Genomic DNA, 21,015 nt, shown 5'->3' on the forward strand with positions numbered 1-21,015 from the left:
CCAATTTTCTCTCTCTCTCTCTCTCTCTCTCTCTCTCGTTTGATATTCAGGATCCATTCATTACAATTGGTGATAATAAAATTTACAATAATCACAGGGTATTATCAACTATTCAAATGACTTATTCTTAGGTGATAGTTTGGTTGGGCATATGACCTGTTGTTTTGTTTTGTTTTGTTTGAAACAGTTTATGTAGAGACCTTTCTGATATAGTGTAGTGGTTTCTTAACATCAGACACTCAAAAGAAGGCTATACGGTTTTACCTCCAAGTTGCATGTATCTATAACACATTTTGTGCATATGACAATTATTGAAAGAGGTCCAACTTGGAGAGCTGAGGAACCATGCACGCTTGGGCATAAGGTAAACACTTTATTCAAGTTTGTAAAACAGTGATGTTAACATTTAAATCTAATGCCTTTACGGAGTTCACAATTACATAAAAATGTAATGTTTAATCCAATGAAAGTTTATTTTTGCAATTGTTTTTTTTTTTTTTAAAGATTTTATTGGGGAAGGGGAACAGGACTTTATTGGGGAACAATGGTCAAATTGTTGTCCTTTCAATCTTAGTTGTGGAGGGTTCTGTTCAGCTTCAAGTTGTTGTTCTTTCAGTCTTAGTTGTGGAGGGCGCAGCTCAGCTCCAGGTCCAGTTGCCGTTGCTAGTTGCAGGGGGCACAGCCCACCATCCCTTGTGGGAGTCGAACCGGCAACCTTGTGGTTGAGAGGACGCACTCCAACCAACTGAGCCATCCGGGAGCTCAGCGGCAGCTCAGCTCAAGGTGCCGTGTTCAATTTTAGTTGCAGGGGGCGCTGCCCACCATCCCTTGCGGGACTCGAGGAATTGAACTGGCAACCTTGTGGTTGAGGGCCCACTGGCCCATGTGGGAATCGAACCGGCAGCCTTCGGAGTTAGGAGCACGGAGCTCTAACCGCCTGAGCCACCGGGCCGGCCCCTGCAATTGTTTATTAAATTATAACTTAATTGTTAACTCACTGTCTTATAACTGAGTTGAAACTATTTGTATGATCTTACGCCATTTGCGAAGAATTTTCACATCTGTAGCAGGTATTCTGCTGGGCTCCTCAGCCTCTGGAAGCACTCAAACTGTCACACGATAGCAAATCTGTTATTTCCTGGGGCCACCTTACAAACCACAGAGTCCTACACATCCTGACCTACCTCTCAGCTGCCAGCTCTCTGCAGGGTGCCCTGGTTGCCCCCAGATTATGTTGAAATGCAGTGCTGCTACTGCTGCTTGAAGCATGTGGGTTGCAAGTCATTTGCAGCTGTAACACCTATACCCAGAGGCTCTGCCAGCCCTCTCTGCAGTCCTGCTGTTGTGGAGGGCACTTGTGCTCTGAGGCACAGCAAGAGAGCAGCAGGGTGATCTCATTCCCCAACCTTCTGTTAACTGCTTGGGCCCTGGTACAGCGCTGACCACTTTCTACACACCCTGTCTTAGTCGTGGGCCATTTTGATCATCAGGAACCAGGTTCTGTTCCCTTTCCCTCTTCCAGCGCTGGGCCAGGCAGACAGCTTCCTCACTGGACTCTGTTCCCTGGCTTGCTCTTTCCTGAAAAGCTTCCTTTCAGTCCTTCCCATTTCTTCCCAGCTGATGGTTGTAGAGTTGAGTTGGTCATTTGGACCTAAATCTCATGTTTCTCTGTGAGGTCTCCCTTCACATGTATAAAACTATTTGATCCCCATGGCAATCCTGTGAAGTAAGAAGAGCATGTATTATTATCCCTATGTAAGGCAAAACCAGGTCTTACAAAGAGTCAAGTAGGGCTTTAAGAAAGTAAACTTGTGAAGGACGGCTTGGATAAAAGGCTGAGGTACAGTAGACAGCTACTTAGTTGGGGGAATGAAGGACCTAATGATGACGGCCACAGGGACCTGGGCCTCTGGGTCAGGGCAGACTTGGCGCCCAGATAGGGTTTGCTCTGTGATCAACGGCAATACCTGTGGTCCCAGGTGAAGGGAGGTCTGCCATTGACACTGTATAAAAACCACTGTAGCTGCCCCTTACTGAATGCTTACCTTGGACCAGATTCTGGGCGAAATGTGTTATATATACTTTCTCCTTTATTTCTCACAGTGACCTGAGAGCGAAATATTGGCTTTCTCATTTTACAGATGGGGAAACGGAGGCTTTCAGAGATTTAAGTAAATTGTCCAATGTCATACAGCTATTAAGGGGCAGGAGTGGCTTCCAGTATGTTCTGTGTGAGCTTGACTCCATGATTTTAGCCACTCTGCTGTATTTCCTTTCAGGGACTGAAGTGCTTTGACACCAAGTGGGCTTTATTTCAGGGTTCAAGTTAGACAGGGAGACTCAAGCTGTCTGTAGATAAAGGGACTAATTTTCCCCACTTATGTCTGAAAAATATTATTAACAGAGACTGAGCAGCTCTTGATCTCTGACAAATCAACGTGTCACTGCCCTGTAGTTCCTGGTACCCAAGAATGAACATAGTTGGGGAAGTATTCTTCTACCCTGTTAAAAAGTCCTATTTATTATTGTCCTGTGCCTTTTTTTATTTTTTGAACTTATTCTCAGACCGACTTAAGATTATGGCTTAGGCTGCGGGCATGATGTGAAGGAGCCACTTATATGATCACGGGCCACCAAGATCTTCCAACATCGCTTGCCATCCTGAGGTTCATTCAGTACCGGGTTCACCGGCCCCACTTACCCGCTGATATAGTGTTTAGACTCTGCACATCTCTCCAGCATCTCGCTGTCACCTGTTGTCTTCTCCGAACCCACACACATTGGCCCCAGAGATTGCCTGCTGCTTCTGAGTGCAGCGGTGAGGCTCCACCTCTGTCTCGCCCATGCCATCTGGGAGCAGCCAGGCTGTCTTCTGGTTCGACACGTTCTATCACTTAACTCCGAATCCCGGCAGGGATCCTTGTTGGGTGCGTGGGTGGCCTTGCCAGGACTGTTCAGACCCACCAAATGGACCCACCGGACGTATTTGGGCCCCACCTCATGATGTTGTAGTTTATAACCCTCTCCACGATCACCAAGAACTTTCTGTAGACCGGAATTTGAGGGGGAAATCTAGTTAATGGACACGTCTGCATTTGTGTCCACATAAAGGACCAGATCAGCTGACCAAAGGAAACGTGTTTCCGTTCTCGTGTAATTCCAGGAGATGAGGCAACCCTTCTTGGGGGTTTACGTCAACCCTGTCAGAATGACACTTCTGTTTCTGCAGCTATGAGCATACTAACGAAAGTGACAGAAGGCAGGCCTGTTGGGGAACCCACAGAGTTGTAGCTGCTGCTGTTACAGCTGCCATGGTTACTGCTGAGACTTTCTCCAAGTTTTCTTTCACTTACGGATAGAATCGTAAGCGAAGAGCGCAGACCTCGCTCAGTAAGGAGACATGCCACTGTTTCTCACTCATATGGGACCTCACACAAGTTACTTATCGCTTTAAATCCCAACTTCTTTATCAGTGAACTGAAACTATGAGTAGCATCAATTTCATAGGGTTGTTATGAGGATTTAATAAGATATAACATGTTGTTGTTTCAGGGTCTGGCATGGAACTGAAAATCGAATATACCGTAGTTCCCATTACTACTATTCATGGATTTTCCCTCATCAAATCATGAAAGAATGTGGTTCATGATTCATCCTGTCTTTAGAAGCGTTGCCTCTACAGATCTCAGAGTCATGTGCACTTTTGCCCACCGCCCACAGGTCACACAGGCAGGACATACAAATCACATCCTACAAAAGCCCCTTATTTTATGCCAACTATCAGCAAGGAAACTGACCTGAAAGCTTCCTCTCCCCACGGAGCTGGAGTGGAACACTCTCTGTCCCTGGATACAGACAAGAGGCCCAGCCCTTTCAGAGGAAGTGAAATTTCTCTGGGACAGGGCTGTTCCGTTCAATCCAGGCTGACTTGAGTTAAAATGGGCTTATTTGTCTCAGTGAAGTGTCAGAACAACACGTCTCTCTTAGATTCACGCGTGGTGTTACGTTTCGCGAAGGTTTTCTGCCCTCCTTGTCTATGACAGCTTGCCTGGCAACTTGAGCCTGCCCTGCCCACAGCTGGGCCCTCTGCCACTTGCCTTATGATTGCGATCTCAGTAACAACTCCTGTCTGAACCTACACCCTTGCGCATACACACACCAGTTTAATCACACCTGACCAGCCAACTCTGCTCGCTCTCCCGCAGAACCTCTCGCCCAGGTGGCTCCTGCCTGCTGACCGGTCTTCCCTTGGGACCTCCAGAAGTAAGGACCCTCCAGACTCAGTCGTTCTCTGCTGGCACCGGTGAGAAGCTAGAAGCATTTTTGACAGGAAGCTTATCTGAACTCCTCATCTGAAGTATCAGAGCTGCCTTCCACCAGCCCACAAGGGATTTCAGTCTAAGATAAGAACTGAGGATGCATAATGGGCTGGGGTTAAGACCAGAGTTACACGAAGCTGGGTTTGACATAGCTTGTGCAAGACAAAGCTTCATTTGTTGGGACAGCGCCTGTCTCAGGGAAGCCTTGCTGCTTCGCAAGTCTTTCCTCTGGTTTGACTTTTGATTCCCTATGTTCCCTTTTCTTTGGATTGGGCTCAAGTGAATTTAAAAACACATTCAGCAATGACAACATGCAGAACAGTCTGTTTGTTCCTTTAGACAGTTTGCTGAGTGGTACAGTGTGGGCTTTGGCCTTAGGCAGACCTGGATTTGACTATCATCTCCGCTATTTATTAGCCATATGATTTGGGGTAAGGGTCTCTGCTCCGGCTGCTCTGGCTTCTATTCTGCTCATTGAACGTGCCAAGCACACTTCTCCCTTCAGCGTCTTTGCATGCGGACCCTCTTCATCCACAGTTTCCATTTTTAAAATACCTACCCCATGTTAGTCACTATTACACCATCTTATTTTAATTTCTTCATTGCATTTGTCCTATTTACTTGTTTATTATCTGTTATCCTCGATTAACTAGAACAGAATCTTCTAGACAGCAGAGCAGGGCTTTACCCATCTTTCCCACCACTGTATTTGTAGAGCTTAGAATTGTACGTGGCATATACATAGTAAGTTCCTAGTGTTTATTGAAGGAACCAATGAGTTAGCATCTCTAAGAATTAGTTTCTCTGTCTGTAAAATGAAGATAATAGCACCTCCCTACAGGGTTAGTGAAGCTTATATGAGAAAATGTTTGTAAAGGGCTCAGCATAATGCTTGGCATATAGTAAATGGTGGGCCCAGTTATTATTACCTCTACCTGCACTTCCCCTCTCCTGAGTGTATAAGCTCCTCCAGGGCACAGATTGTCTTATTTGTATATCTCATACTGCTATGCCTATAGCAGACACTGAGTAAAACTTAGTTTAAGGGAAAAGAGATTGCCTTCTCGTAAATCAAGCCTTCAAATAAATGAAATAGAAAACACACCAATTCCACGTCAGCTCATCTTTTAGGCTTAGCTCATGAGCCCTGCACTCTATGAGGGGTTTCCAGACTGTTCCTTCCTGAGAGGGTTGGGGGATTGGTGACTATTCCCTGAGTGGGCTCCCACCAGAGCAGCTGTACACTTGATTTCACTCACAGGTATGTTTCCTCCACGAGACTGCATGTGCTTTGAATCTTACTTGTTGTTACATCCTCAGTGGCTGGTCCCATGCCTCCTGGCACTCAACAGAGAAGCTTGAAGGACAGGAGTGCAGCAAAGGACAATGGCGTAGTGATTAAGAGTGCAGATTCTAGACTCAAAACACCTGGGTTCAAATCCTGGCTTCTGCCACTCACCCACTGTGAGGCAGCAGACAAGTTGCTTAGCCTCTCTGTGCCTCAGGCTCCTTATTCATAAAACAGGGATAACAACAGTACCAACCTTACGTGATTGTGGCAATTAAAAAAGTCCCTACACTTAGGGTTCTTAAAACAGTGTCTTCAATTCTACATGTGTACCTATTTCAGGTAGATATGCCTCAGGCTGTTCTTGGCTAGTGACAGACATTCAGTAGTGTTTATTAAATTAAACTGAAAAGTTGTGTGTAAATGGAAACGTTTTGGTGAATAAAAACATATTTAAATGGACAGGGAGAATTTGCTGTAGTAGGTCTTTTGTGATATGTATAAGCATGCCTTAATTGATTTTTTTTTTTTAGCTTTGTATTTATTCTATTAGGTGTAGTAAATGTGACGTGTTTGAGAATAGATTTCCCTCAATCTTCAGCAGTTACAGCATAGGGACTCAGTTGGAAGTGAAAATTCTCTCCAACCAGCTAATACTTTCCTTTTTCAGTTTTATAGTTTTCGAAGTTTGTTTTCTCTGTGGACCTTTTCAAAACTTCCTCTGGGCCTTAATGAGAATAGTAAAAACTGAGTTCAGCCAAGACTTTTAGAAATGTTAATCCTCCTCAGTCTACACTGGGCCACAATGGGGGGGGGGGGTGTGCAGTGGAATGTTCTCAACTGTCAGCTACAAACTAACAAGTGTTACACATAACTGTTTCTAGAAGTGAGTTAGGGACTCCAATTGGGGTTTACATGAAGGCATAGAAAACCTTCTGATGAGTTTTCCCCTTTCTAATTGTTTAGCTATTACAAAAACTGTTTTTATAGTAGCAACATAACTGTTTCCATTTAATACTTAATTGATGGTGAAACATTGTGTGCTAAATTAAAGGGACTATCAAGAACTTTTAAGAATTGGTCCTTTCCCCCAAAGGAACTTTGGCCATGTATCTGTAAAACCAGTGTGTATCCTTAAAAATATTTGAATAGAGCCCAAATTTAAAAATGGATTTAAAATGACTAGAACTCAGTTTGTTCTGAGCTAACACAGAATATTCGAATAGAGACCAGGAAGAAATACATGTATGTACATTCCTCATAGTGGAATAAAAGCCCTTTTGCACTGGGGGCAATAGGAGCCACAGCAGGTTCTGTGATGGCCAATGGCATTTGTGACACCTCAGCACTTGAAAGTGTTTATTTTCAGCATTTTAGGCTAGACTCCTCTTGCTGGCTAGTAGTGAGTCCTCAATTTAAAGTTCTGAAATCTCGTCAAGTAGATTTTCTTTCTTTTCAAATGCTGCATAGTCATTATAAATCTAGTGGGGTTTTTTTATGGATGATGACCTCATGGGCCGATCACTAGAAGGGTCCACTCTCATAGGTTTGTATTCCAGCAATGGGTTTGAGTCCCATAGATTCTTTCACCCTCATTCAACCAGAACCTCTTGTAGCCATTTATGAGATAGGTTTTTTGGGGGTGATGAATATTATGTATGGCCATAGGATTTGTAAAATGTACAAAATACTGGCTGTTATGGACTGAATTGTGCCCCGCCCCCAAGACCCTTCAACCTTTGATCCTGCCCTGCCCATATACCCATCCACTTAGAAGAGTTTTAAACATGGGCATGAGATGATTATATTTCTGCTAAAAAGAATATTCTTAATCCTAGGTAGAGCAGAAGTCAGCAAACTTCCTCTTTAAAGATCCAGATAATAAATATTTTAGGTTCTGTAGGCCATATAGGCTCTATCACCACTACTCAGATTTGCTGTTGTAGTGTGAAGGCAGCCATAGACAATATGTGAACAGTAAGCGTGGCTGTGTTCCAATAAAACTTTATTTAAGGACACTGAAATGTACATTTCATGTAATTTTCACGTGTCACAAAATATTTTTTTTCTTTTGATATTTTCCCCTCAACAATGAAGAAAAGGTCAAAATCATTTTTGCTCACAGGCAATCAGAAACAGGAGGAGGGCCAGATTTGGCCTGCGGTTTGCCAACCTGTAGGTGGAGAGGAATTGGAGGGAGCGAGAGGAGATGCAGGAAGACCTCCCTATTACAGGAGTCAGGAACAAAACCCCACTATTCCTCACAAAGAGAAAAGAGAGCATGGTAAACATTTATTAAAGTGCCATCAAGACTACATTTTCTGAGTACCTGCTCTGGGCTGAAGATACACAAATAAATGAATAACAAATAGTTTTTGTCATTGGGTCTAGTTGGGGGGACTAGATTTTTTTGTTTGCTATGTCATATGTTAAATGCCACAATAAATGAATTGTGTGTGTGTGTGTGTGTGTGTGGCTATTGAATATAGATGAGTTATTGATTAACTGTTTGAGAAATGTCAAACATGACTTCCAAGAATTACATTTAGGTGGGCACTTCAAAGATGAGTAGAAGCTTACTTACCATATGGGGTCAGGGGGGAAGGTATTCAAAGTACAGAGGAAAGCATGCATATAGGCAAGGTGCCTGGAAACCCAAGCTTTTGCTCCAGCTCTCGTTTGAATATCTGCTAACTTGAGGGGAATGTAGTAGAGAACCAAATACATTTCTAGGCTAAGAAACTAATAAAAATGGAGTATATAAGGTTTCAAGAGGGAGGATAATTGGTGGCGCAGTAAATGGTCCTACGTGATCCAGACTCTGGCTACTTGTTCTAACCCTCTTACAACCCCCCTGTGGGGACAGTGCCCCAGAAAGCAGTTTCCAGGCTCTTCGGCCTCACATAGAAAGTACTGGCTCAGGTAGTAAATGGCCATCAACTGTGATTGGATGGCCATTAGCTGTGGCTAGTTGGCTGTCAGCTGTAACCAGTGAGCCATTGGCCACTAATATAACTGCCGTGGCTACGCTAGCAGAAAATGGGGGCTAGCAAGAAGATGGTGGCTGAGGCTGCAAGCACGGATTGCAGTTAGCAGGGCAGATTGCCGCTAGCAAGTGAGGTTGGTTGGCAGAGACAAGTGGATGGCGGGTTGCGGATAGTGTGGCTCCTGCTTCCTGTGTCTCCAACCCAGCCGCCAGCAAGACTACAGTGGTATGACTCCCCTATCTATGGCTCCGTGGGTGTTCCTTTTTGGCCTCACCGCGTCCTGCGTTCTTATGTGGGGAGCTGGACCAGAGACCCCCGCAGGTCGCCCAACATGACACCCCCTCCTTCTTCACTCAGCTTCAGGCACATTGGCTTTTTTCGCTGTTTAAGATGCCAGCCACACGCCTGCCTCAGGCCCTTTTCTCTGCTGTTCCACTGCTTAGAGTCTGATTCCCTCCCTCTTCTTTCCTCAGACGGCTTCTCTGACCACCCTAATTCAGACATTACTCTCTTAGGCTTCCTGCGCCCCACCCATAGTATTTGTTATTACCTCATTCATTTGTTATCTAGCGTCCCCACTAGACTATAAGCTCTATGAAGGCATAGTCTTTGTTTTGTTGACTGTGGTAGCTCTAGAGTCTAGTACAGTGCCTGGCAAAATAGAGAGTGGGGAAAAAAGTAGAGGAGGCACGATGGATTGGAGGGGGGAGGGAACGAGTTGCAGGAGGGCAGGACTCCATAGCCTCTATTTTATTGGCTAAATAAGGTGGGAGAGGAGAGAGGGATGCAAGGTTTGGAACATCTGTGGGAAATGGGGAGAAAGCTGGGAACTCAAACACTTGAACTCAAGCCAAACAGATAATTTATTGTATGTGCTTGGAGGTGAGGTGAGGTTCAAAAGGGAAGATACTCCCCACCCAGCTGGTGGTAATTTGACTTCTCTGTTTTGGGGATGAAATATAGAATTATAGAGTAGGGAGAAGCAAGAAGAGGCTCTTGACAGACGAGGCAGGTGAGGGGGGCAGTGAAGAAGGAAAGAGAAGCTTGGAAGGGAGATATTAGGTTAGTGCAAAAGTAATTGTGGTTTAAAAGGTTAAAAAAAAAAAAATTGCAAAAACCGTAATTACTTTTGCACCAACCTAATAACCCGTATGGGAGGGAGCCTTTTGTGAATGGCATAGAATTTGAAGGAATGAAACCAAAGCTTAGACATGGGTTTTGTTTTTTGTTTTTTTTGGCTTCATGCTTCTATGATTTAAAAAAAGAAGAAGAAGAAAAGAAAACAAAATGCTCAACGTAAACATACTTGCTATTTGGTAATTTGTCGGTAGGGAATTCTCAGTTGGCTAGAAGTGAGTTTTGGGACAAAGTGCCAGTTGCTGCCCCTTTTTCCTCAGGCAGGATATGAAACAAGGAGGAAAAAATAGAACTGGACCCTCTTATTCCAGTTCCTCTCTCCTTGCTTCTATTTCCATTGTAACTGTTTTATAAATAAGCCAGGGCTGCCAATGCTCATACTAGATACAATTTACTATTGTGTGTGACCAGTTTTCGAATGGTAAAGAGATATGTTTTTTCGTTATTGAGACCTGGAGGTTTTCTGGATGATTGTGGATCACGATATCTTAGGTTGTTTCTGAGATTTCTTTGTATGCAAGAAAATAATGAAAACCAGTGGAACACGAGGTAGGTGTTTTGGTGCTTACTGCCTTTATGAGCTGCAGGTTGCCAAAAAGGATTCTAGCTGTCCACAAATGTGCTAACTTTCAGAATTAGAGTTTCTTTTATTTTTCTTAAGATTCTCAAATTTAACATGATCTCTTCCCTGCAACTTGCTCCACTTGTGATCTTTTCTATCTCAGTTGTTGGCAACTTCCACCTTTCAGGACAAAAACCTTGGACTTATCCCTCACTTCTTTCCCTCCTTTTCCATATCGAATCTGTCAGGAAATTCTGTGAGTTTGGCCTTCAGAATACATCCAGAATCTGACCACTTTGCACCACATCCACTGTTACTGCCCAAACCTCTTGCATCTTTTGTCTGGACTATTTGCAAGGGCTTCCGACAGATTCTCTGCTAACTTTCAGTCTGTTTTCCACAGCGGCTAGAGTGATCCCAATACATTATAAGTCAGATCATCTATTCAAATCCTTCCCTTGGCTCCTCACTCCACTCAGAGTAAAAGCCCAAGTCCTTACAATGGCCCACAAGGCCACATATTATCTGGCCTCTGACATCACTGTATCTCATCTCCTACCATTCCCCTCATTCGGTCTCCTCCAGCTGTCCTGGCCTCCGTGATACCGTAGTCCTGGAATATGCCAGGCCGGCTCCCATCTCAAGGCCTTAGCAATGGCTGTTCCCTTTACCTGGAAGCCTTCCCTCACATATTCATGGAGTTCACTGCATCTCCTAAAAGTCTGTGCTCATACATCACATTTTCAGTGAGGCCTACCTTGACCACCTATTTAAAATTGCACCTGTATTCTCAACCCTCTTACCCCCTTCAATTTTTGCTTATAATGTTATTTGGTAATTTATGTAATTATTATTAATATACTTAGCTGTTGGTTTTACTGGCCATCCAAGTTTTGTTTGGTTCATTAATGTATCTCTAGAACACCCAGCACCTGGTAGGTATTTGATGAATATTTACTGAACCAATCAAGGGATAAATTCCCTTCACTTCTCTTAGGACAATTCTCTTAAAAGAACTAGACTTTAAACTAGAGTTTTGGAGAATTTTTGAATTCTCATTGAATTAGCCATAGCTGAATATTTCCAGATGTGTAGCTGGGATGGTGCCATCGGGAGTTCGATGGAGATTCTATTAAGGGATTTGATGGACTAAGAATTGTCCATCCTTGAAGTGAGATAAATCCAGGTGCTCTACTCCACTGTTTAGACTCTGAGAAAAGTGGTTCTTCTGAGTGAGCTTGCGTGGACACTTTTCCCGGAAGGAAAGCTCCTGGAGTTGGGGCTCCTGGAGTCTGTCTCCGTGGCAGGTGGAGGAGGGTGCCAGGACCAGCTCTCCTGCTCTCTCAAGGTGAGGCGCTGCGATTTTCCTGGGCCTTCTTCTCCCTTCCTATGAGGAGGATAGTATGAAATCCAAGTTATTCTTGAGCAGCAGAAAAGCTCCTCAGATTCCTGCTTTACACATTTTTAACCTTTTGGGGGGTTATTTACTTCTTTTATTGTGGTAAAAATAGACAATTTAAAATTTTAATCATTTTTTAGGCGTACTTTTTGTGAATTATAGTCACAGGAGTTTGAAATTAGAATTTGGGCAACGGCCAATGAGATGCAAGACTGACAGCTGAGCGCTGCTTCAAACGAGGAACTCCCGGAATGTGCTGCGGGCTGAACCACCACCGCGAATCTCCATTTTGTTGGGACAGGGCGGCCCTGGCGGCTTCCAGCGATATCGCTAGTCCGGGTGGCGGGCCCGTCCTCCCACGAGGGTCCTTCATTACTATTGAGTCTTCCCAAGGCGCCGCCTCCCAAGGCGCCGCCTCCCAAGCCCCCAGTTCCGCCAGCAGGCGCGCGCTCGAGTCGCTCCGCCGCGCGCGCAAAGAAAGAAAAGGGCGCCGGCGCCGTGCGCGCGCCCGCTGCCGCGCTTCCCCGCGGGCGCGCGCGGCCTCTCCTACCCCATGCCCGCCGGGAGCGCTGTGGGCGGGGCCCCGCGTGGGGGGCGGAACCCGCACGGCGCGCCGGGGGCCTGGCCCTGGGATTAGTTGGTTTCGGAGCGGAGGAGGGAGCCCGGCCGTCTCGAGCGCCGAGGAGACAAAGCCGAAACCCGGGGCCCCGCGAGGGTTGGGACCCAGGCTCCCAGGCGCCCCAGCCGGCGCAGGAGGGCTGTGCGGACAGGCGCGCCGCCCCGCCACCCACCGCTGCCGCTTCGCAACAGGTCCGCCGCCTCCGGGGCGGCCTCTTTCTGAGCTCCCCTCCCCCGACCCCGCGCCCCCGGGGGCGCCTCCGCTCGGCTCCAGGCCACGGTTCGGCCACCCGCTTCGATGCGGTTCGGGTCCAAAATGATGCCGGTAAGCGGGTGGGCGGGCTGGGGCCGGCGCGTCGGGCCCGGAAGTGTGCGGGGTCGCGGCGGGGGTCTGATCGGCCCCTGCGTGCGGGTCGCGGGCGGAGCCAGGGGCCCGAGCCCGGGTTGAGGGCTAGGGCGTTGCGAACCTCGGTGGGGCGGCCGCGGCCCCATCCTCCGGGCTTCCACCCCGGGCTCCGGGCGGCGTGGGGGAGCCGGGAGACCCTGACCCGCAGGAGGGCTCCCAGCAACTGCTCCGGAGCGAGCTGAGCAGCGAGCGGGGCCGCCACTCAAACTTTTTTTTTCCCCCTCTGGCTGGGTCCTGACTTTTTGCAGTTTTTAAAGGTCAAGAACAGAGGAACCGGTAATCTTACTTGCTTTGTCTTAAAAAAAAACAAACACAAAAACAACTTTTCGTTGGAGTGAACTATACATTCCGAAACGCGTGCCCTTGCTTTCTTTTCAATTGCATTTCGATCTTGATATTTGCTGTAGCAGCCAAACCGCTCTATCCTTTTCTGGAAAACTGGTTTTAGGAAATGCAATTGCGGAGTTTTTAATCGCAGCAAAACGTCTGTGCCTGACTTCGCGCTGTTTCCCATCGCCAGACCCCTGAGAGGATTAGTGAGTTCTTCCTGGGCTCCGCGGGCTTCGGACGTGGCCAGCAGGCCACAGGTGTGCAGCAGGTTTGAGACTTGAAATGTTGATTTCCTTCAACGGTCGCAGAACCTGGAATTCCAGACTGCAGTGGCTCAGGCAGACTTGATAGCGTGTTTCCTCGAGGAAGTTAAGTTGTCCTTTGCACCTCTTCCCCTGAAAGCCGGATCATCTTGCAGTCATCCGATGTTTTCTCAGGGCTTCGTTTGTTGAAACAGAAACAGTTTTTCTTTTATACAATCTGTGGATTGAGGTGACGACGCATTTTATATTTATTTGCAGTCACAGACACGGAGTATAATATTCTGTCCCTTGGTCCCCTACTTGTGTCATGGGAGAGCGTCCTAAACTTCCATGTATGGGACAAACAATTCATTGGCATTCATAATTGAGTTTAGATGGTTTGGGATATTTTGTCCTGTTAGGAGTCAAGACATTTGAAAGTGTTAATAGCAGTATGCATCCTATTTTAGGTTAATACCTGGTTATGAAGTTAGGTTTGTGATATGAATGCCCAGTAATAAATGCGGGCAGTGGACAAGGGTGAAGGATTTTGCTGTTAAAATTTTTATTCCTGGGATTTACATTTCTTTGTCTTGAAATAACTTTTGCAGATTGTGAATTTTTCCTAAAAATAGGAGTAAGCCATCAAGTGTTGGTTGTTGCAATATGATTTCTTCCTTAAAGATCAGTTTCATGTCAGGGTATCCTTTGGGTTTTCTTAACACTTGTGAACATTTTTCTCCTTCTCCTGCATGCCAGATCATCAGAATTTATTTTTAAAAAGTTAGGTAGCTCTTGAGACTATGTTTAATTTAGCAGTATGGTTTTACTGATGTCAGAGTAGAATCTTAACAGATTGGCAGTGTGGTGTGGCGGCATGCGTACCAGCTTTGAAGCCCAACTAATGCCCAGTATTTGCCCAGCTACTACCTCTGTGACCATAGGCGTTTTTTCTTTTTTAATGATTTGTTCCTCAGTTTCATTATCTGTAAAATGGGGATGATAATAATATGGAACCCTTAGGGTTGTCAGGATTAGAGTTAGTGTTTATGAAGCAATGAGAACAGTGCCTAGTCTGGAATAGTTGCTTAAGTAAGAGCTTCTCCTCCTGAATTTGCAATATTGGTTAAACTGGAGATTCTTATCCTGGTGATACATAAACATATGAAACATGTTTATTTAGTAACCTCACGTTGTATATGTCTTTATCCTGTAATCATTTGGGTACTTGAAAATAAGACTATTTTCTTAAATGTATTTCTCATCTTTAGCTTTTAATAGGGATTTTTAGTCCAGCATTAAGTGAGGTTTTGAATGTATTACTCTGAGAAATTCTAACCAACTTATTAGGAAAAGCATTATAATTAATACGAAAAAATGGACAGTCACAGAATGTAGACAGTTGCCTTGATATGCTTTTTTGTTGTGATGAAATGAACATATTTTAAAAATGACCATTTTAGCCATTTTTTAAGTGTACAGTTCTGTGGCATTAAGCGTGTATTCTTTGGTTTCCTTTTAAAGGCATTCTCAAGATAACAGTTTGCTATTTAGACTGCATTATATTAAAAATGTGCAAATAAGTTGTGTTCGTGTATGTTCTCACCAAATGGTAGAGAATCAAGTGATTTTCTTTCATGTGGGATATGAAGTGATAATTGGACCCAAAACTAGATGGGGAAGATGCAGTTTAGTAGACTAACTAAAAATAAGTACAGAGCTGAGAATCACGGTAGAGGTAATGATGGGGTGCTGCAGAAATGGGTGTGCTGATTACACGCGTTTTCAGATACCTGCCAGAGTCAGTATCGCTGCTTCTGTGATATTTCCACAACTTGGCGAGGAGAAACTGATCCATCTAATACTTGACACCTTATTGTCTTCATTAAAGAAGAGTTTATTTGCAGTTTGCGAGTATGGCTTTTTAGTGAGTTACTCTCATATTTGATTATCAAATAAAAGGAAATAATTATTAAAAGCAAAATTTCTCAGCTGTTTAAAATTATATCAGATTTTTTTTGTTCCTTTCATTTTGCGAAGTGTCATAGTCAAATATTTTTATGAAAGAGCTTAGCTAACTCTAAAAGCCTTTACTGTTCTTTTTAGATATGGTTTCATAAAATTTCCTGTGTTTGCCTGCTGCTGAAATGGTAAACGGAAAAAGCCTCCACACAAAACCAGACAGCATTCTGCGGGGCCACATGGGGGGCCAGAGACCTTGAATTTGCCTGTGTCTCAGTGGATGTCGTCTATGTGGCATTTATGTCCAGCTGTGATGGAAATGTTGTCTGTGCTGTCCAGTATGGTAGCCACCTGCCACTACTGCACTTGAAATGTGACTCATGGGACTGAGGAACTGAAATTTAGAGTTATTTAATTTTAATTATGTGCCTAGTGGCCCCGTGTTGACAGTGCAGTCAGTTTGACCAAGTAGCACAAACAACTTTACCTTTGCATCGTGTATTTGCAGCTTCACATTACCATGAATACTCTGAAATGAAATTATACCGTGTTTCCCCGAAAATAAGACCTGGCTGGACAGTCAGCTCTGATGCGTCGTTTGGAGCAAAAATCAATATAAGACCCGGTCTTATTTTACTATAAGTATTTACTTATTTACTTATAGTAAAATAAGATCGGTTATTATATTATGTTAGATTAGATTAGATTAGATCCAGTCATATATTATAGTAAAATAAGATTGGGTCTTATATTAATTTTTTCTCCAAAAGACTCATTAGAACTGATTGTCTGGTTAGGTCTTATTTTAAGGGAAACAAGGTAGGTTTCTAAAGGTAACTGGGCAACTTGTTCAGCAACACAGACCAACAGCTTAACTTCTGCTTAAATAGTTGTATTATTTTCTTGTAAAAATCTGGTTTTATTTGTACATATTTTCCAAACTGAAATTGTGTTTTAAAATTCAAAAGCTTTCAAAAGCTTTCAAGCATTGGAATATTGTATTTATATGACTATATACCATGTGCTGAAAGAATTCTTTTTTGTGGTTGAGTAGTAATGTAGCAAGTTAGCTTAGGTTTTATTTCAGAATAACATTTAAGGTAGGTTCTCTATAGAATTGTGATTCTCAAAGGCTGCTAACCAAATCATCTATTTAAAAACGTGTGCAAAGTATCTTCCATTTCATGTGCTGTAGTGAAGTTCGCCTTGTGACTTCTGCTATATTAATTAAAAGCCAAAAAGCATTTAAAATTTTCTGTATTTTTATCTGTTTCAGAGAAACCAGATTTAGACTTTGAAGCAACTTAGCAGAAGTGTACACCTGCTTATCATTTAAAAATGAACTTAGAGTTTATTTATCTGGAAAGGGCATGGAGGGTTGTATTCAGACTCTGCTTCTAGGAAGAACTCTTTCTCCCCCTCTTCATGTCTCCTGCGCCCCAGCAGCAGACAGTCAAAACAATAAAACAGAACCTCTCTTTTCTGGAGCTTTTAAGGAATACTGTAGACCTTTATCTCCCGGTAATCTACCATAGTGCGTGGCACTCCTTAAAAAGTTTTGCAAAGCTGGTTGAACACTGAGCCTTCTCAAGGCTCATATGTTGTCCAGCCTCTTTTCAGCTCAGATTGGGTAACTACATACCAGTACACGTTGTTATGACTTGCTGTATGTATCATAACCCTCTCCTGAGTTTCTTGAAGAAGAAAGTGGGATATGAGAGTTCAGGACTCCAGAGTGCTCTTGTCAGCTCCTCCTCGAGTTAAACATTATTAAAATACTTGTTTTTTTGATGGTATGCTGGGTACTGAACAGAACATTGTTCTGTAATCAGAGGTAATTGAGAAAAGAAAGCATGGATGACAGATGGGGTATGAAATGTATCTTATGATGGAATGGTAGGTGAGACATTAAAATTTTACTTCTCACTAGGGGAGGATACTGAGTATTCAGGAGGCAGTGATTCTTAAAGCACTTTCTATATTGTCTTGTCAAAAGAAAATTATCAAAGAAATGCAAAATCTAAGTGTAATTACATTGTGTGCAGGAAAAGTAGCTTCACTGACGCCGAAGCTGTGGTTACTTAGCTTCTTTCAACATAAAGTTTATCCAAAAACAATTGATTTATTTGGATGATAAGAGAACCAGATTTTCATTGAAAATGTTCATTTGCCAGTAAATACTGAGCTTTTACTTTTGAAATGCAGACTTCAATTGTTTTAGAAACACATTTATGATTATTACTACTTTACTTAAATTTGAAACATTTCAAATAAAAGTTCTAAGGTACAAATTCAGAAAGATAGTAGCAAACCTTAATGAACAAACTGTTAGGTTGGTGCAAAAGTAACTGCGGTTTAAAAGCTTAAAAATAATTGCAAAAACCACAATTACTTTTACACCAACCTAATATTACAAATACCAGTTTAAACTACTAGTGGTAATAAGAAAAAGTGGCTGAGACAGTTTACTGACCCTCCACAGTGGAGTGAACCATTTCTGTGTAAACCGGTGCAGTTGTAAGCCCTGCGTTATGATTTCCCGCCCGGGGAAGGTGAGGAAGCTTCTCCCGAGAACGCTTTCTGTGCCTCCTAGTGCTGCCCGGTGATGTAGCTCGGTCGTCCCATCTCGTTCCTTTGTGGCCCTGGGAAGTGAGTCTTCTCATCCTCAATCAACAGATAATTTGCTCCTAGTCAGCAGAAAACGAGATGTGAATCCAAGCCTTCCTGCTAACAAATGCTCTGAGATGGCAGTGCCTAGATTAAAATATTTTTCTGTACTTGACAGGACACACAGTGGTCAAGATTGTGGATATGGCTAATGACAGCTTCAAATATTGCTTTGCAGAGCGTAACTAGAATTATTTTTGAAGTAGGAAAAGGAAGGCAGAGACATCTTTCCATACTGAAATCCACACTGGGTGAGAAGACGGGTAGATGGTTCTCTTATCAAGTTGTGAATGATAGCGTGGTGATTACCTCACCCTGTGCAGTGGGAACAGCTCAGGGACCATTGTGTTTTTCTACCTCTGATACTTCCGTAGACATCTCAGCTCTGCCATCTGTGCGGGGAAAGAAAGGGGTGTAATTACCTTTTGTTTGAGGGGTGTTGAATAATCTTTCTTTATAAGGCATCTTTAAACAGGGCTTGAAGGTGATGATGGAGGAAAGAAGGAATCCGGGAAATAGCTGTGTTGGGAGACGCAGAGTGTAGGGAATCGCGCAGCACCTGCTGGGAGATGGCCGTCATCGTTCTTCAGCCATTTCCAGTGGCTTGAAGGGTGCAGCAGGGACCTGAAGGAATGCCCACTGCTGCTGGCACTTCGAGATGCAGGGGAGTGACAGTGACCGCACTGCTTCAGGGTTGTCTGTGTAGTAGGCACCGGGATTCGGTTTCGTCAGATGAATTCATTGGAAATCAACTGGGGACTAATTTTGAATGAAATTTCATTAACTTGCTCTTCATTCTTCCTCATTGACCTGTTGATTGTTCTTGAATGGTCTTTTGGGGACAACACCCATTCAACAAGCACTTAGTGAACATCCACTGCTTTCCAGGCACTGCCCTAAGTGCCGTGGATCCAGGAAAGAATAAGAGTTTTCAGAGAGCTCACCTTTCCTGGAGCTTAGCGGAGGGCGTGGACGGGGGAGAAATAAACGACCCCTGAGAGTGGGATTTCAGTAGGATAATGTGACTGTGCCGCTGGTTTAGATTGGGTGGCCATGGAAGTGACAGTTCCGCTGGGCCCTGAACGCCTGGAAGGAGCTGGTCCAGGGTGGGTTTGTGCGTGGAGCATGGCAAGCAGGCAGACTTCCTAGGGGCTGGAGCCAAGGCCTGGCAGATGCAGTGGAGGCCGGTGGGCCTGGGGCGTAGTGGGCAGAGGGGAGAGTGTCAGGGGCCGAGGTAAAGAGAAGGGCAGCACAGGGGCTTTCGTGGGCGGGGGCAGAGAGTTTAGGTGGCATCGGGTGGGGTGTGGTGGCCACCGGGAGAGCTGTAAGCAGTAAGAAGGACATAATGTGACTTAGAAAAGACCCTACTTGCTGTGTGGAGGATGGATTGTGGGGGTCTCAGAGCGAAAGAAGCAGGCGACGTGGGGAGCGTAGGCAAGACTTACGTCACCTGCTGTAGGAAAGTCTGCAGAGAACCACCTCAGATGAATCAGAGTTTTGCTTTATCACACCACGTGCCCAGCTGATAGACGAACTGGATGTGAACTCAGTGAACACAGTTTGTCACGTGTTCTAAGCCTTCAGAAGCCCCAAGGGTGAGAGCAGAAACTGTAGCACCTACTCAGGGTTGGGAAGAAGATTACCCCATATCCACAAACTCCTTCCCGTGGGACTAAAGAAAACCAAACTTTTTCTGTCATCGGGGAGTGCTGAAGGGCTTGAGAGGAAGCCTCCTGTCACTGGGGTTCTTTGAAACCGAGGAGGGGGCACCAGGTTTCTTAAGGAAGTCATAGCCTTCAGAATGCTTTACACCAGCCACACTTCGACCACATGACCCTACCGGCCTGGAAGTTTCTGACGCTTTCACCTAAAAGTTCCTTGACCATTTTTTTTAAAGTCAGTAATACCTTCATTTTATTGACAGATACAGAGTAGCCAGTGATCTAGGAAATTCAAGGCAGAGCTGACGTCATTTCTAGGAAGGGTCTCTTCAATCTAGTGTTTGTCTGCACCACAAAGTGGAGGTGATAACTGCTAGCTCGTTTGTGACATGTGGGCCATTTTCGGGTAATTTGTTGATTTCCCGAAAAGGGTTATTTTAGATAACATTTTATATTAAAGGTAGATGGGATCCTTCTCTGGTAGGTTTTGCTTGTTGCTCTCAGTAGTGGACCGGGCGCTGCCCCTCTTTCCTTCCATTCCTCCATTTCCCCCATATCTTGCATCACTGCTCGTTAGTCCCTGGGCTCCTCTTCTGCTTTGCCCGGCTCCTGCCTGGGCTGCTGGGATCCTCTCCTTATTTATATCCTTTCCTTTCCTGGTCTCTGCCCGGCCCGTTCACCACACTACTTCCGCGGCGGGCTTTCTGACACAGACTGTCTCCCTCTCCTCCAGAACTCTTCCAGACTGACTTCAATTACAGCATAGAAGGTAAACTCCCCAGCTAGATATAAAGTGTCCTTATTGTCTGGCCCCGGTGGATGTTAGCGTTTTGGTGTCAATGATAGCCTTCCATTCCAGATATTTAGCCTCACAGTGGGAGGGACGGAAAGTCTCAGGACACCAGCCAAGTCAGTATTTCAAACACAGCGCCCACCGTGGGGGAGAGGGAAGTAAGTAGCGAGTGGTTCACGGTGGGGGGGGCATCATCCATCGCCCCACTAGCCATTGGGCCTCCTTTGGAGCTGTGTTGATTTCAGGAAGGCCTGCTGACCGCCTCACACACACATGCTCCCAAGGAAATCTGCACTAGGAGTGCTGTGGGGCTGGAGGGTACGCGTCCCGCTTGCTCCTGCAAGTTGTACCCTGTTGTGTGTTGCTGTCCAAGGCCTGCTGTGTGCCACCTGACTTTCCCGTGTGTGTGTGTGTGTGTGTGTGTGAGACAAGCTTTAGACACTGAAAGCTTTTGCAGCACGTCTGTGGCTCGCGGTTTGAGAATCACCTGTCCCTTCTTACGCGTCCAGCCCTGCTCCCACTGTCACGTTTCAGCAGTGCCGGGGTTGTAGTCCCACCGCCTGCCAGGTTTTCTCACGCTGCCGGGCCTTTCCGCGCCGTGGTTTCCTGCCTGGACGGTCCTCTTCCTGCCTCTCTTACTCATC

General features: G+C 44.8%; 1 protein-coding gene across 4 annotated transcripts in view; it reads left to right on the plus strand.

Moving 5' to 3' along the window:
• TP53BP2 (tumor protein p53 binding protein 2) overlaps positions 1-21,015 on the plus strand; it is a 135,581-nt gene that overhangs the window by 71,740 nt on the left and 42,826 nt on the right. For 2 of the 4 annotated variants that reach the window (XM_019716049.2, XM_074316943.1), the window contains one exon: positions 4,206-4,303. The exons of 1 other annotated variant lie outside the window; for it this stretch is intronic. Coding sequence is in view for 1 of the 3 variants with exons in the window: in XM_074316942.1 (XP_074173043.1) it covers positions 12,609-12,635 (27 nt within the window). In the remaining 2 variants the exon portion in view is untranslated. Of the gene's footprint in view, positions 1-4,205; positions 4,304-12,310; positions 12,636-21,015 lie in introns of those variants that run through there. One more of the 4 variants, XM_074316942.1, reaches the window with a different exon arrangement.

This window comes from Rhinolophus sinicus, linkage group LG12 (assembly GCF_036562045.2).
Source record: "Rhinolophus sinicus isolate RSC01 linkage group LG12, ASM3656204v1, whole genome shotgun sequence".
NCBI classification, from domain to species: Eukaryota; Metazoa; Chordata; class Mammalia; order Chiroptera; family Rhinolophidae; genus Rhinolophus; species Rhinolophus sinicus.